Here is a 15,634-nt window from a genome sequence, read left to right on the forward strand (position 1 = left end):
GGTCCCGAGTCCGGTGGTCCCGAGTCCGGTGGTCCCGAGTCCGGTGGTCCCGCAGGCGCCCAGTCCTGTTCCTCAGCCGGCCTTCCAGCCGGCCTCAAGCCGTGTTCCTCAGCCGGCCTTCCAGCCGGCCTCAAGCCGTGTTCCTCAGCCGGCCTTCCAGCCGGCCTCAAGCCGTGTTCCTCAGCCGGCCTTCCAGCCGGCCTCAAGCCATGTTCCTCAGCCGGCCTTCCAGCCGGCCTCAAGCCATGTTCCTCAGCCGGGGACTCCTACAGCCCCTGGGACTTTGCGCTCTCGAGCGCCGCCCCCCAGGGTGTCCCCTAAGTCCCCTGGGACTCCGCGCTTCCGAGCGCCAGGGACAAGAACTGTTCCCCCTTATTCCAATCCCTACGGATTTACCCCCCCGGACTCTTGTGTTCCCCCAATGAACTCTTGTGTTCCCCCACCCCCCCTCCCCTGTTTGTTATTTTTATTATGTCACCCCAACCCATTGATTATTCTTGCCTGTCTGCCCTTGTTGTTTTTTACCATGTTTTGTTGGATGTTGTCCGTTTCCCAGTCAGTCTTGTCTCGTTAGTCTGCTCCTTTGGTGAACGCCAGGGGGCGTTCATTAAAGGGGGGGGTCCTGTCATGATTCTGCCTGCTCTTGTCTTGATTTTCTGGTCTAGGGGCAGAATCATGACAGACCCACGTGTTTTATGTGGAGAGGATCATATTATGGTCAATCAGGACATAATATGCGTTCTCTCCTGTCTCGTCATTTGGCCCTGCCCCTCTCGTTTCTAGTATTGCTCTCCTCCTGTGTCGCATTACCCACACCTGCCTATCGTTATCCCCTTTGTTAGTCTCCCTATATAATACCCTCTTGTCTATTGTCTTGTGCTCGTTCGTTGTACATGTTTCATGCTTTTTGCCATGCCATGGAGTCTTTGTCATTGATAGTCTAGTCAAGTCAAGTCAGTGTGAGTGTTTTGTTTTGTTAGTCTAGGTGTTTTTGTAGTTGTAGTTCTTGTCAAGTGTTAGTCTTCAGTTTATTGTGTACCCGGTTTACCCCCTTGCGGGTTTTTGTTTTGTTCCTGTTTATTATTTATTAAAATCCTGTTTAAACCCTGTTTCGCTGCCTGCACTTGGGTTCTCTTTCCGCGATCCTGACACTATATAAATGCTAAAACTGGAGAGACGCTGAGCCTCACGATGTTCACGCGCCTCCATCTTGGTCCAAATAACGGGGCATATGGTCTTTTTTGAGTCGTGACGAGACATGGTGTAACACTGGTTGATCAAGAAGGGCCGGAGCACTCGCGGTATTTATTATGTTACCACTCCCTGCTGTAATGCGAGCTTGTTTCTATCTCACACAAACTCTCTATGATGTATATGGTTGTTTGTTAAGAGGATTGAAATCTACAGGACAGCGTCACTACAGGAACGATGTTACCTTCATGTAGTCAGTCAGTTTCTACTCTGAACAATACCAGGAGAGAAACATTTACCATTTCATTCTGTAATTTTTTAAGCTTTTAAAAATCACTAATCAATTCAAACCCTAAAATGTCTGTCTTGTGAGGTACTAAAACTATACAAATTTGAACCTTCTCACTTTTAAACACCACATATTTTATTGGACGTGCAGCTGCTGCCACTAATTTAAAAAAAGACATAGATCTTCCAGCAATAAAGGACATTTCAAGGGTGCAGTCGGAGTGTCCTACCTGCACTCCTGAAACGAGACAACCTCGATGCACATAAAATAAACACCAATTTTGAAATGAGACAGCCATTTTATATTTAGCTATTTTATATTTTACATTTATATATTATTATATTTAGCAATCACCAAAAAAAGAGTGCAAATAACTTGAATAACTGCACTAACTTATCTACTGCACTGTAACTTCAATAACTGCACTAACTCATCTACTGCACTGTAACTTCAATAACTGCATTAACTCATCTACTGCACTGTAACTTCAATAACTGCATTAACTCATCTACTGCACTGTAACTGTAATAACTGCATTAACTCATCTACTGCACTGTAACTGTAATAACTGCATTAACTCATCTACTGCACTGTAACTGTTATAACTGCATTAACTCATCTACTGCACTGTAACTTCAATAACTGCACTAACTCATCTACTGCACTGTAACTTCAATAACTGCATTAACTCATCTACTGCACTGTAACTTCAATAACTGCATTGACTCATCTACTGCACTGTAACTGTAATAACTGCATTAACTCATCTACTGCGCTGTAACTTTAATAACCGCATAAACTCATCTACTGCACTGTAACTTTAATAACTGCATTAACTCATCTACTGAGCTGTAACTTTAATAACCGCATAAACTCATCTACTGCACTGTAACTTCAATAACTGCATTGACTCATCTACTGCACTGTAACTTCAATAACTGCACTAACTCATCTACTGCACTGTAACTTCAATAACTGCATTAACTCATCTACTGCACTGTAACTTCAATAACTGCATTGACTCATCTACTGCACTGTAACTGTAATAACTGCATTAACTCATCTACTGCGCTGTAACTTTAATAACCGCATAAACTCATCTACTGCACTGTAACTTTAATAACTGCATTAACTCATCTACTGAGCTGTAACTTTAATAACCGCATAAACTCATCTACTGCAGTGTAACTTCAATAACTGCATTGACTCATCTACTGCACTGTAACTTCAATAACTGCACTAACTCATCTACTGCACTGTAACTTCAATAACTGCATTAACTCATCTACTGCACTGTAACTTCAATAACTGCATTGACTCATCTACTGCACTGTAACTGTAATAACTGCATTAACTCATCTACTGCGCTGTAACTTTAATAACCGCATAAACTCATCTACTGCACTGTAACTTTAATAACTGCATTAACTCATCTACTGAGCTGTAACTTTAATAACTGCATTAACTCATCTACTGCACTGTAACTTCAATAACTGCATTGACTCATCTACTGCACTGTAACTTCAATAACTGCATTAACTCATCTACTGCACTGTAACTGTAATAACTGCATTAACTCATCTACTGCACTGTAACTGTAATAACTGCATTAACTCATCTACTGCACTGTAACTGTTATAACTGCATTAACTCATCTACTGCACTGTAACTTCAATAACTGCATTGACTCATCTACTGCACTGTAACTTTAATAACTGTATTAACTCATCTACTGCACTGTAACTGTAATACCTGCACTAACTCATCTACTGCACTGTAACTTTAATAACTGCATTAACTCATCTACTGCACTGTAACTTGTAATAACTGCATCTATTAACCTTATGAGGAAATGCTTTGTCTTTGAAATTAAAACGCCTTATCAATTTGTATGAAGTACTTTTATGTTAAAACTTCATGCAACATTCACCATGATAATGGTAACCTGTTAGTTTTGTGCATCGTTGCTGCCGCACGCACCACGAACAAACTGCTTTAATGCTTAAAGGGACACTCCACGCAAAACTGAAAATTCTGTCATGAATTACTCACTAGTTGTTCCAAACCGGTATGCAAACCAATGTTTGTTCGGTTGAACACAAAGAGAGATATTTTGGAATAATGTTAGAAACCAAAAGTTCTGAAGCACAATTGACTTCCATAGTAGGAAAAATGTAAATGATAGTTAAAGGTGTCCAGGCAGGAGCGCAAATGGCACTGGGGACTGGTGGGACATGATTCAGGTCCGTCCCCCTCATTCTCCCCATACGAACCGGTAACCATTACTGTGTACCCACATTCTCAATACACGCTGTTCTGTTGTCAATAAACACACACGATGGTGCTGCAACCGAGAGAAGAGCCGACGACTCCCGTCAGGGACAGCCAAATCTTTAGCCGCAGATAGGGGCGGGCTTTATTTAAATGAACACACCATGCGGCCAATCACATGGGAGGACAGACTAGGATCATAGCATTATGTGAAAGAAGGAAAGGGGAAACATGCTCTAATGATAGTGTAGTGTACACTGTAGTGTACTGCAGGTCAGGTACACAGAGCGACGAGAGAGGCAGGGGAGCCGGATTTAAGTGAAAGCGTGTAAGAGAGCTGCTTAACGTTAAAGCCCAATTCTTCCCTTCTGCCATCATTCAGAGGTGTGGTGTGGGAATGTCTTTTTGAGAGCATAAATGTGATCATGAAAACACAATGTGTTGATGAGCTTGAAGTAATAAATCCTATGCAATGTACACTTGTAATATGTTGAAATGAACGGTGTGTGTTTACATAAGGTTTAATGAAGTAATCAGTTTAAATAATTATTAAATATTCATGTTGGTAAGGAAGTTGGAATGTTATGTTTTGCATTAATTAATACGTTAAGTAAATTAGTATGAGGTGAAACATCAACTGTTTATATGTTTGGGATGGAAGCATCTGATTGGTTGTGTGTGTGTTGTGTACGTACATTTACTCATAGCTCATTGCTAGGAAGTTCTCGCGAGACGCTTCATTCTCAGTATAAAACCTGAATGAGAAGCATCGCGTCTGACTGTTGTTTAACAAACGTGCTCCCTTACAGGAGTACTACACACTCACCTAAAGGATGATTAGGAACACCTGTTCAATTTCTCATTAATGCAATTATCTACTCAACCAATCACATGGCAGTTGCTTCAATGCATTTAGGGGTGTGGTCCTGGTCAAGACAATCTGCTGAACTCCAAACTGAATGTCAGAATGGGAAACAAAGGTGATTTAAGCAATTTTGAGTGTGGCATGGTTGTTGGTGCCAGACGGGCCGGTCTGAGTATTTCACGATCTGCTCAGTTACTGGGATTTTCACGCACAACCATTTCTAGGGTTTACCAAGAATGGTGTGAAAAGGGAAAAACATCCCCTTGCGGCAGTCCTGTGGGCGCAAATGCCTTGTTGATGCTAGAGGTCAGAGGAGAATGGGCCGACTGATTCAAGCTGACAGAAGAGCAACTTTGACCGAAATATTGACTCGTTATAACCGAGGTATGCAGCAAAGCATTTGTGAAGCCACAACACGCACAACCTTGAGGCGGATGGGCTACAACAGCAGATGACCCCACCGGGTACCACTCATCTCCATTACAAACAGGAAAAAGAGGCTACAATTTGCACAAGCTCACCAAGATTGGACAGTTGAAGACTGGAAAAATGTTGCCTGGTCTGATGAGTCTCGATTTCTGTTGAGACATTCAGATGGTAGAGTCAGAATTTGGTGTAAACAGAATGGGAACATGGATCCATCATGCCTTGTTACCACTTTGCAGGCTGGTGGTGGTGTAATGGTGTGGGGGATGTTTTCTTGGCACACTTTAGGCCCCTTAGTGCCAATTGGGCATCGTTTAAATGCCACGGTCTACCTGAGCATTGTTTCTGACCATGTCCATCCCTTTATGACCATCATGTACCCATCCTCTGATGGCTACTTCCAGCAGGATAATACACCATGTCACAAAGCTCGAATCATTTCAAATTGGTTTCTTGAACATGACAATGAGTTCACTGAACTAAAATGGCCCCCACAATCACCAGATCTCAACCCAATAGAGCATCTTTGGGATGTGGTGGAACGAGAGCTTCGTGCCCTGGATGTGCATCCCACAAATCTCCATCAACTGCAAGATGCTATCCTATCAATATGGGCCAACATTTCTCAAGAATGCTTTTAGCACCTTGTTGAATCAATGCCACATAGAATTAAGGCAGTTCTGAAGGAGGAAGGTGGTCAAACACAGTATTAGTATGGTGTTCCTTTAGGTGAATGTAAGTCGCATATTCCAGTTCTTTATTTTTGATAGAGACACGTTTCTCCTGCTTGTTGTTGAGTTTATAGTTTCAGGGATTTTGTTATGTTGGATCAGAATCCAGTTGTGTCTCTGAATGACGATAGTAAAACACTCAAGAAAATGAAACTAAAGCAACTGATGTTAAGGTTTATTTATGTTGGTAACTGAAACATTCTCAGTACAGTTAAGTGAAATATAATTGAACTTAATGCATAAAGAGGTCCAGGGCTGGCCCAAGCCTTCAGGGGGCCCTAAGCAAAATTTGATTTGGGGGTCCCCCTGTCACCCCCTGTTCGCCACCTCACTTATTATTGCAATGTTGCGTTTAGTCAGTAATTTCACAAATTTTGACACACACCACGGAAAAGAAATGGCGGGCACGGCCCTACTTGAGAAAATGAATGTGTTTTGTGAATATATCACAAAAAAGCTGCAAATTTCATGCGATCGTGGGGCCCCCTAGTGACCTAAATGCATTTCTTACAGACCTTAATGCATTTCTGTGTTTATACAGGTGATTTATTATGTATTCAAATCAATATAAAGCAGCCTTTAACATTTAAACTAGAAAAAAAATAAAAAAATAAACAAATCAAACTTTCAAGTTAATGCAGAAATGAATTTCCATCTTGATATTAAAGATCACTTTCTTTGCTGTCAACTCTTACTTTGCTGTAACTGACACCTTTGTATTTGCCTTTGGTTTCATATATGAAGACTGAACCATTCTCACACAAGACCCTCACTGTGGCGGTGTACGGGAGATCGAAACTACATCTGCCAATCGTGATGTGAACATCCACCTTCTTCCTCGCTGGAACATCGATCTTAAATGTTTGTGTTTCTGTTCTTTCATCCGTATATTCTTTACTGTAAGTGTTTTCTATCCCAATCTCAAGCCTGAATCCTGTGGAAACTTCTACAATATCTGGAATCCCAGCCTTCACCTCCATGGAGAATGTGCTTGTGGTGCTTTCTCTTGTAGCCCATGAGGAGGATTTGGTTATTTTCTTTGAGCTTTCAAGGGTTTGCTCTTGACTGACGGAGGTTTCATTCTTGTAAGTGCTCGACTGCATCACTTCCAGTGTGACGTTTGGTTCAACCCAGTCAAGAGTGGGATAGCTGACATTAGTGAGAATTACCGACTCAACTTTATTGAGAAATAAGAATCCCATGCAGTCGATGTCCCACCCGCATCTTCCCACGATGCCCAGACAGAATCCAGAGCCGACGTTTATGGGATATTCTGTTTTCAGTCCCCAGCTTGTCATTTTCACAAAGAAACTTCTAGATTTGTTGGTGCTGAATTTGATGGCTCCGAGACGCGTCCCCGCTCCGTTTCCCCACAGTGACATTGAGGTGATGAGCTCGCCGGGCTGAAACATGTACTCTTCGTATGATCCTTCAGGAACTCCAAAGGTCTCCTCTCTTCCGTCTGTGAGCCAGGCCCGGACCGCCTTCACCTGTGACCCTCCCACCCAAACCCACATCCTCTGTAAACTGGCACCATTATTCTCACCAGTGAAAGAAAACTTATCACCTCCATTGCCACCGATTTTGTACAAAATTTGTTGCCATTTCTGCCAGGTATTTGATCTGAAAATTGCAACGCAAAATTGACATGAACATCAGAATTGAGAAACCATTCAAATAAAAATAAGTTAATACGTAAATAAAAAGTAGAAGCTCTTGGCTAGCCATTGAGTGCACTCACTTGAAAGACTGCAGTGTGCTGCACATCTGGTGATTTGTGCTGAAGCTGTTCATATACTGAGCTCATGAGGCAGAGCTACATTCAGAAAACCTGTTTGCTTGGAATCCATCAGGTTAGTTTATCTTATGAAGGAGGAAAAGGGAGTTTTTTTAAAGTGTCCATCAGAAAACCTGTTTGTTTGGAATGTCCCACATACAGACTGCTAAGTGTCATGTGGTTACATCGCACAACCTGTGTTCGTGTTTGTCAACACAATACTTTTACATTTTCCATGAAAGTCTGAATGTTTATTTGTTGTTCTATGTTAGTAGTTTCTTCTATAAGCAGTTTTAATGGCAACAATATCAGCATATAAAAGGAAATATATTTATTCTGTTCTGATGTCAGAAAATATTCCAAGGTTACTCTCTTCAAATGCAGTGAGCATTTTTCAGATTTAAAATGTGTAAACTGTAAATTAATTCCTGAAATAGATCTAATTATACCACAGAATTACTGTTTAACCAAACAAAAACACATTTTTACAGACCCCATTGATCCCACCTATCCAATATCATGACATTTTAGCTCAATCTCATCCATATTAAAACATGTATAAGAAGATTTTTTTGACAATTGTAACGGCCACCTAGTGTTTAACAGTGTTCATAACATGAATGTTGATGTGCCTTTAAGATGACTTCTTCTATGGCGTACTTTACTGTATGCGTGCTGTTCTTGTGAGCGCGAGCTGAGGACACTGAAGAAGAACCAACTGTCTTCAACTATCCTGGTGAACTTCTATCGCTGCACGATAGAGAGCATCCTGACCAACTGTGTCACAGTCTGGTACGGGAACTGTTCTGTTGCTGAGCGCAAGGCAGCGCATCACAGGGACTACACTTTCTCCCATTGAGGACATCCAGAAGAAACGTTTCTCAAGGTTTCTCACTATAATATTTCTGAAGGGTTGAGGGTGCAACACAATCTGCAAAGATCCACAGTGGCATCTGTAATGCGGATTTTCCATCATACAAACAGGTGAGAGTCACATCCTTACAGTAAATGAAAACATTACAGGAATTTATTTTCTATTGCAATTATATGTATATGACAGTAAGTTTGACTGTAAAATATATTTTTACAACAGGACCCAAAGGCCGACCCCAACAAGAGGAAGAGGAAAAATATTCTCAGATGCGCAGGAAAATGCTATTGTTGACATTGTTTTTGTCAACAATGCAATAAAACTGCGGGAGATTCAAGATAGAGTGCTGGCTGATAATGATATTTTTGAAAATGTTAATTCTGTCAGCACAACAACTATTTCTCGAGTCCTACAGAAACACCAAGTTACAATGAAACAGTTATACACTGTACCATTCCAGAGAAACAGTGAACGAGTAAAAGAGCAAAGATACCAACATGTCCAGGTAAGACATCTGAGGTTACATACACAGCTATAAAATATAGTTATAGTAAAAAAACACTAGCATTACTAGAGTAAAACTGTGCACTTACTGTTTTTCAGAGAGTAATGGAGGTGGAAGCACTGGAAACACCACATTCATTTGTATTTATCGATGAAGCTGGATTTAACCTTGCCAAAACACGGCGCAGAGGAAGGAATGTTATAGGTCAAAGGGCCACTGTGGAGGTTCCAGGCCAAAGGGGGGGAAATATCACCATGTGTGCTGCAATGGCCAATGATGGTTTGCTTCTCAACACACCACTCATTGGCTCATACAACACAGAAAGGCTTATAGCTTTCCTAGAACAGCTCTATGCTCAGCTAGTGCCAGCACAACAGGGGGAGCCAGTAAGAAACCCCCAAGTTTTTGTCATAGTATGCGATAATGTTGCTTTTCACCAACCTGCAGCTGTCACAGCTTGGTTTGCAGCACATCGCAGATTTATGGTTTTGTACCTGCCTGCATATTCACCCTTCCTCAACCCAATAGAGGAGTTTTTCTCTGCCTGGAGGTGGAAAGTGTTTGATCACCACCCACATAACCAAATGTCTCTTTTGGAAGCCATGCGTGCCGGATGTGAGGCCACGAATCCAGAGGACTGCCAGGGATGGATAAGGCACTCAAGAAGGTTCTTCCCCAGGTGCATTGCAAGAGAGAACATTAGATGTGATGTTGATGAAAACATGTGGCCTGATGCTAGAGAGAGGCAGGATTAGCCACTCAATCATTTGTTTGAATTACAGTATGTACTTTTTGTTTATACCTTTTTTTCCTCATTACTGTAATTCCGTAAATTACACACTATTGACGCAAACTGAGAATTTTCATTTACCTTAAAGAATTGTTATGTTCTAAAAATGTAAATAAATCATGTGAAAGAATGTCACTTTGAACTTTTCTTTGAAGAAAATATGATTTTGTATGAAGTCACTGAAATTGTTGAAAGTGTAAAGATGAAAAGTTTGTTCTGCAGTTGTGCTCGCTGGCGTTTAGCAATAGGAAAAAACTGTAACTATGTGCCTTCGTTAGATACTTTATCAAATATTCACTTATGAAAGGACATTTTATGAGTTGTAGAATACTATCACTTACAAAGATTATGTTTCTGTGAGGATGATTCAACGCTTTATTAAAGGGCGCGAACACGTGTTTATTATAAGTTGCTCGTGCATGTATTAGACATGTTTCTCATATTTATCCCATCCAGCCCTAAAAATCAAGTTTTGACAGAAGTTACCGGCATCAGTGAAAATACAAATAAAAGTAAAGTCCCGTAAGTCCACTAGAGGGAGGCACGCGGTCACGCCCATGCGCGCGCTCCAAAACCAGCTTCCGCTTACAACGGAAATGACGCCACGAGAGAGCCGCTTGTTGGTGTTTGGATCTAACAGCTGCACGTTCCGTCAGATTTCTGCTTTAAACATTGAGATCAGAATGATGCACGTGTGTGTCTGATCTCTTACTCGTTATCTGCTGAGCGGTAAGATTGCTTTAGTAATAACAGTCATTCTGTGACGTAAACCTGTGAGTTTAACAGATGGTTTCATTACAATTCATATCAAACTGCAGTCATAATAATACAGCTAACAAACACAAGAACAACATGATTTGTTACAAAAAACAAATAATCCTGTTTTTATTGTGTTAGTTAGCTGTATTATTGACGTACATATGTATATACATGCATGCTAAACCCACACATGAAACGTCATCATTTCCTCTCCTTTGTGTTTGTTGTGATCTCATCCCTCATTGACTCCCATAGTAGGAACAAATACAATGGTGGTCAAAAGTGCCGCAGAACTGTTTGCTGTCCTACATTCTTCAAAATATCTTCTTTTGTGTTCAACAGATCAAAGGTACTATGGGTGTAGAGATCTGTCCGGTTATAATCATTCTTATATATCTTCTCTGTGTTCATTTGGATGGACTCAAAGGAGAGGAAATGATGACAGACTTTTCATTTGTGTGTGAAGAATCTGTTTAAAGAGTAGAGCAGGTTTGCACCGTAACATGTTTATAGCTACTAGAGATGACTGACTGGTGTTTCTGTATCAATGCATTTCTGTTGCTTTCAGCATTTCAATGAATGAAAAGAGCGCTTGACACAAACACCAGCAGTTATGTTTACAGACATGGATTATGAGCTGGAGGAGGACAAACTGTGAGTATCATAAAATAATGATCATTACAAATAATAAAGTGTTTAGCTGCCGGTCACTGCGTTTTTAAAAGTACCACTTTCAACTTGGGACAGTTAGTTGTGATTAGCTGGAAGATTCATCCGCTGGCCAATTATAAACACTATATTTTCTTTCTGGATGTTGCAGAGGGATTCCTACGGTTCCGGGAACAGTGACCCTGAAGAAAGACCCACAGAACCTGATTGGGATCAGTATTGGGGGCGGAGCTCAGTTCTGTCCTTGCCTATACATTGTACAGGTGACAACTGTCAATCACTCTTAAGGCTTATTCACATCAATGACACCGATCCAACAAACACCATCAGGGGTTTCACACCGACCCAACAAACATGCTGCTCACACAACACACCCAAATCTCTTTCTGCGAACAATGCGTAGATATATTGAATGTGTTTAAGAATAAGATCAACATCTATGTAAGATTATAATCTTTGTCTGCACCTGCCCATTCCCGTTGGACTGATGTTATTAATCCCTGAAAGAAATTCTTTCGATTAACCCTGAGAACTGCAGAAATAGACGTGTGTTTGTGTATCAGGTGTTTGATAACACTTCAGCCGCTCTGGACGGGACTCTGGCCGCCGGTGATGAGATTACTGGTGTAAACGGCAAACCAGTGAAGGGAAAAAGTAAAGTGGAGGTGGCCAAGATGATCCAGGCGGTTCAGGTACAACATGTGCTCCCAGAATCCCACAACACACTTCTCATAGGAATGTCTGCTCATATGGATCTCTAATGTGTGTGTGACACCACTGACTCTGCTGTTGTAACGTCAGAAGATTCAGTTCTCTTTTTTCAATCAACTCTGTGACATGCTAACCAGCTGTTTATGAGAAATGACCTCTGTATGCTGTAATGTAGTGATGATGTGTGTTTGTTACATCTGTCAGGGTGAAGTTGTGATTCAATACAATAAACTCCAGGCCGACCCAAAGCAGGGCAAATCTCTGGATATCGGTATGAATTTCTGTATTACATAAAGTGTGTTTGCATGAAAATGTGTGTGTATGAGTAAATGAGATGTCTTGTGTTTCGCTGTGTGTGTGTTCATGTTTCAGTTCTGAAGAAGGTGAAGCATCGTCTGGTGGAGAACATGAGTTCAGGAACAGCAGACGCTCTCGGTCTCAGTCGAGCCATTTTGTGTAACGGTCAGAACACACGCACGCTACATACATGCACACAAACACACAAGTCTGTGATATTAGTCTTCATGTAAAACATGCTTTTTCTGTCATGCTGCTTTAAGCCAATTAGTATTGTAAAGCGCAAGACATTTAAATGTACGTAGAATGTACAGGATGTGATGTTTATAATGGTGTGTGTGTGTGTGTAGATGGTCTGGTGAAGAGGCTCGAGGAACTGGAGAAAACTGCAGAACTGTATAAAGGTCTTTCATCCACAGCACTCTTCCATGTTTAAGCGGTGAGATCTTCATGAAATAAACCGAGCTGTGTGTGTGTGTTTAGGTTTGATGGAACACACCAAGCGGTTGCTCAGAGCTTTCTATGAGCTCTCTCAGACACACAGAGGTGAGATCACACACACACTCTTCATCACAATCATGTGTCTCGGTCTTCATCATTCATCTGATCGTCTCTCTCAGCGTTTGGTGATGTGTTCTCCGTCATCGGCGTCCGTGAGCCGCAGGCCGCAGCCAGCGAGGCATTCGTGAAGTTCGCTGAAGCTCACCGGAACATGGAGAAGTTCGGCATCCAGCTGCTGAAGACCATCAAACCCGTGAGAGCTCTGACCTCAGATCAGTTGAAACATTCTCTTGAAGAGTTCATGAGCTGAGTGTGTTTGTTCTGTTCTTCAGATGCTGCACGATCTGAACACGTATCTGCACAAAGCCATTCCAGACACCAAACTCACCATCCGCAAGTATCTGGACGTCAAGTTTGAGTATCTGGTGAGAACATTCAATGACACGTCTGTTGTGTACACGTGTAGTTTCGTCACGTCACGTGATGATGATGATGATGATGTTTGTGTTTCAGTCGTACTGTCTGAAGGTGAAGGAGATGGATGATGAAGAGTACAGCTGTATCGTAAGTTCTCTGCAGACAGATGTTAACGTTAACAAACACCACACAAACATGATTCTGTGCATGTTGTCTTGTTGGATTGGATTTATTAGACAAAGCAGTAAAATACACTCATTTGTCAAGAAAACGTGTTCAAAAGCGTATTTCATTTGATGTAATGCATAACAGTGACCTTGGAAAATACAAAAATACAATTTCACCCAACATCCTAATGCACACCTACATCTAAACATCAATCTAATGACCAAGTTTGTGCGACGTTTTTTGTAATGATTGGAACCGAAGTGATACGGTTGATAAAATTGATTTAGAGAATGAATTCATTCTGCTACACAACATCAAAACAAATGCACAAACCGTCTTTCTTTTCATCAACATTCCCGTGAATCTGAATCGGTCATGATGATGTCTGTGCGGTTGGAGGATGATGGTCATGAGACTTTAACACAGATGATGAAATGTCAGAATGATTCCTTGTATTTGCAGTGGTGATGTTAAAATACGAACACATTCAGAAAAGAATGTCTGATTTATGAAAAGATGATTTTATTTCTGTTTAAGCATGTAAGTGAAGTAAACTGCACTTGTATTTCTCAGAGATGACGATAGAGAGACCAAAGTTACAGATTGTTAGGTTAAATATGTGAGAATTGATTTTAATCAGAACATAGTCATAAAATAAACCCCCTCTCTCTCTCAGGCTCTGGGCGATCCGCTGTACCGCGTCAGCACCGGTAACTACGAGTACCGTCTGGTTCTGCGCTGTCGTCAGGAAGCTCGCGCTCGATTCGCCAAAATGCGTAAAGACGTCCTGGAGAAGATCGAGCTGCTGGATCAGAAACACGGTGAGTTCAGATTCCCTTCACGTGTGACACGTGCACTTCTCTGTCTCATCTGTGTCTCGTCTGTGTCTCCAGTTCAGGACATCGTCTTCCAGCTGCAGCGCTTCGTCTCTGGGATGTCTCGTTACTATGACGACTGTTACGGAGTTCTGAAAGACGCAGACGTGTTCCCGATCGAGGTGGATCTGTCCAGAACCATGTTGAACTACGGCGGGCAGAACCTCTCGTATGAGGACGAGGAAGAGGAGGAGAACCGAGGAGCGGAAGATGATCTCCAGCAGACTGAGAACGGAGCGGAGAAACTCATCGACGATGAATGAATGAGTGAACCAATGAATGAGTAATTCACACAAAATTGGTGGACCATGTGTTTGGGTGAACTACTCCTTTAAACTACATGAATGAATCAGTTAGTGAATCGCTTCAATGAACGAACGAACGGCTGGTGAACAGGTGAATGAGTGTGTTTGCTGTGGGGTTCAGTCTGGTGTTTAAAGGTTGAAAAATATTGAAGTTTTTGCATTATTTTATTTGTAGTTTATGCATTTCAATTGGAAAGGACCAAAAATCTGATGAAGTCTTGACAGATTTCATGGCTTCATGTGTATTTGCACAGCAGTGAGTTTCTACCTGTTTATTTCTGTCACTTAAAACACTGGAGGAATATATTTGAAGTTCTACTGATCTGCGTATGTCAGTGTTTATTCTGTTTCTGTCTTGTTTGTTTGGGTGTTTGAGGGGAATCGAATCTTTTGTGGTATTTGATGGATTATGTTGTTGTGGGTTTGCTGTCATGTGACTTCTGAATTCATAAAGTTATCATATGATGCGTTATTTAAACAAGAGTAAAATGTTAGTGAAATCTGTTATATGCAAATGAAAATATAAATCTAACTTTATAAACATTGAGAAATGAGTTTCATTTCAGTTGCTGTCGGATGTGTGACAGACACACGAGCATCAGATGATGATATAGTTCAACTAAACTGAATCCATTACACTTGCTTTGAGGTTCACATGACACTCCTGCGGGCAGCTTTCTAAAGGTCATTTCTCTTCATGAAGGTCATTTGTGTTTTTCATAATGAAGTTCATCACACTGTTTCTCTCTGAGCCTTTAGTGCACATTTAATATAATGATTGAACATTTAACTCTCAATTTAAAGACTTGAGGAACATTTACATTGAGTCATTTATCAGATGCTTTTATCTAAAGTGACTTACAGAGAGTTCAGGGAGAAATAAGAGACATGTAGATGCTAATAAGAAGAGGGAGGGTTAGTGTTCTTTCATCTGTATTAACACAAGAGATGTGATTCAGTGTAGAGATGTGAAACAGCAGACAGACTGGTGCTCAGATAACTTAACAACTATATTTAAACTGGAATGAGCTCATGACGCAATATGTTGTTATAATGTGAGGACTCTTAGCGAACACTGACAGATCATTGCAACTCAACTTTATTTGTTTGTGTTTAACAACTAATTCCTCTTTCCAGTAAATCAATCTGCCTCGCGAAGTGTTTTACTAAATAAACGCACAACACGATGTGTACCGTTAATGTTAAGCGCACATTT

At 41.1% G+C, this 15,634-nt stretch overlaps 2 protein-coding genes across 2 annotated transcripts; one reads left to right on the forward strand and one right to left on the reverse strand.

The window, feature by feature from the left end:
* Positions 1-6,435: 6,435 nt before the first annotated feature.
* LOC306894858 (aerolysin-like protein) lies at positions 6,436-7,540 on the reverse strand (the record flags this gene model as incomplete). The annotated part of the gene is made up of 2 exons (XM_079457697.1): positions 6,436-7,396; positions 7,515-7,540. The coding sequence occupies 2 exons, from the start codon at positions 7,538-7,540 to the stop codon at positions 6,436-6,438; spliced, it is 987 nt and encodes a 328-aa protein (XP_079313823.1).
* Positions 7,541-10,303: 2,763 nt separating this feature from the next.
* On the forward strand, positions 10,304-15,616 carry pick1 (protein interacting with prkca 1). The gene is made up of 13 exons (XM_079455805.1): positions 10,304-10,445; positions 11,044-11,129; positions 11,296-11,407; positions 11,708-11,836; positions 12,060-12,126; positions 12,228-12,317; positions 12,503-12,556; positions 12,636-12,698; positions 12,773-12,906; positions 12,986-13,078; positions 13,167-13,217; positions 13,915-14,059; positions 14,132-15,616. The coding sequence occupies exons 2-13, from the start codon at positions 11,089-11,091 to the stop codon at positions 14,374-14,376; spliced, it is 1,224 nt and encodes a 407-aa protein (XP_079311931.1). The 5' UTR covers positions 10,304-10,445; positions 11,044-11,088; the 3' UTR covers positions 14,377-15,616.
* Positions 15,617-15,634: the final 18 nt, after the last annotated feature.

The sequence above is a fragment of the Barbatula barbatula genome (assembly GCF_947034865.1).
Source record: "Barbatula barbatula genome assembly, chromosome: 5".
In the NCBI taxonomy this organism is placed as follows: domain Eukaryota; kingdom Metazoa; phylum Chordata; class Actinopteri; order Cypriniformes; family Nemacheilidae; genus Barbatula; species Barbatula barbatula.

Coding starts and splice junctions, on each gene's coding strand:
- pick1 (XM_079455805.1), top strand. CDS start 11,089: ATGTTTACAGACATGGATTATGAGCTGGAGGAGGACAAACT. Junction 11,837..12,059: donor AGATGATCCAGGCGGTTCAG/GTACAACATGTG, acceptor TACATCTGTCAG/GGTGAAGTTGTGATTCAATA. Junction 13,218..13,914: donor ATGAAGAGTACAGCTGTATC/GTAAGTTCTCTG, acceptor TCTCTCTCTCAG/GCTCTGGGCGATCCGCTGTA.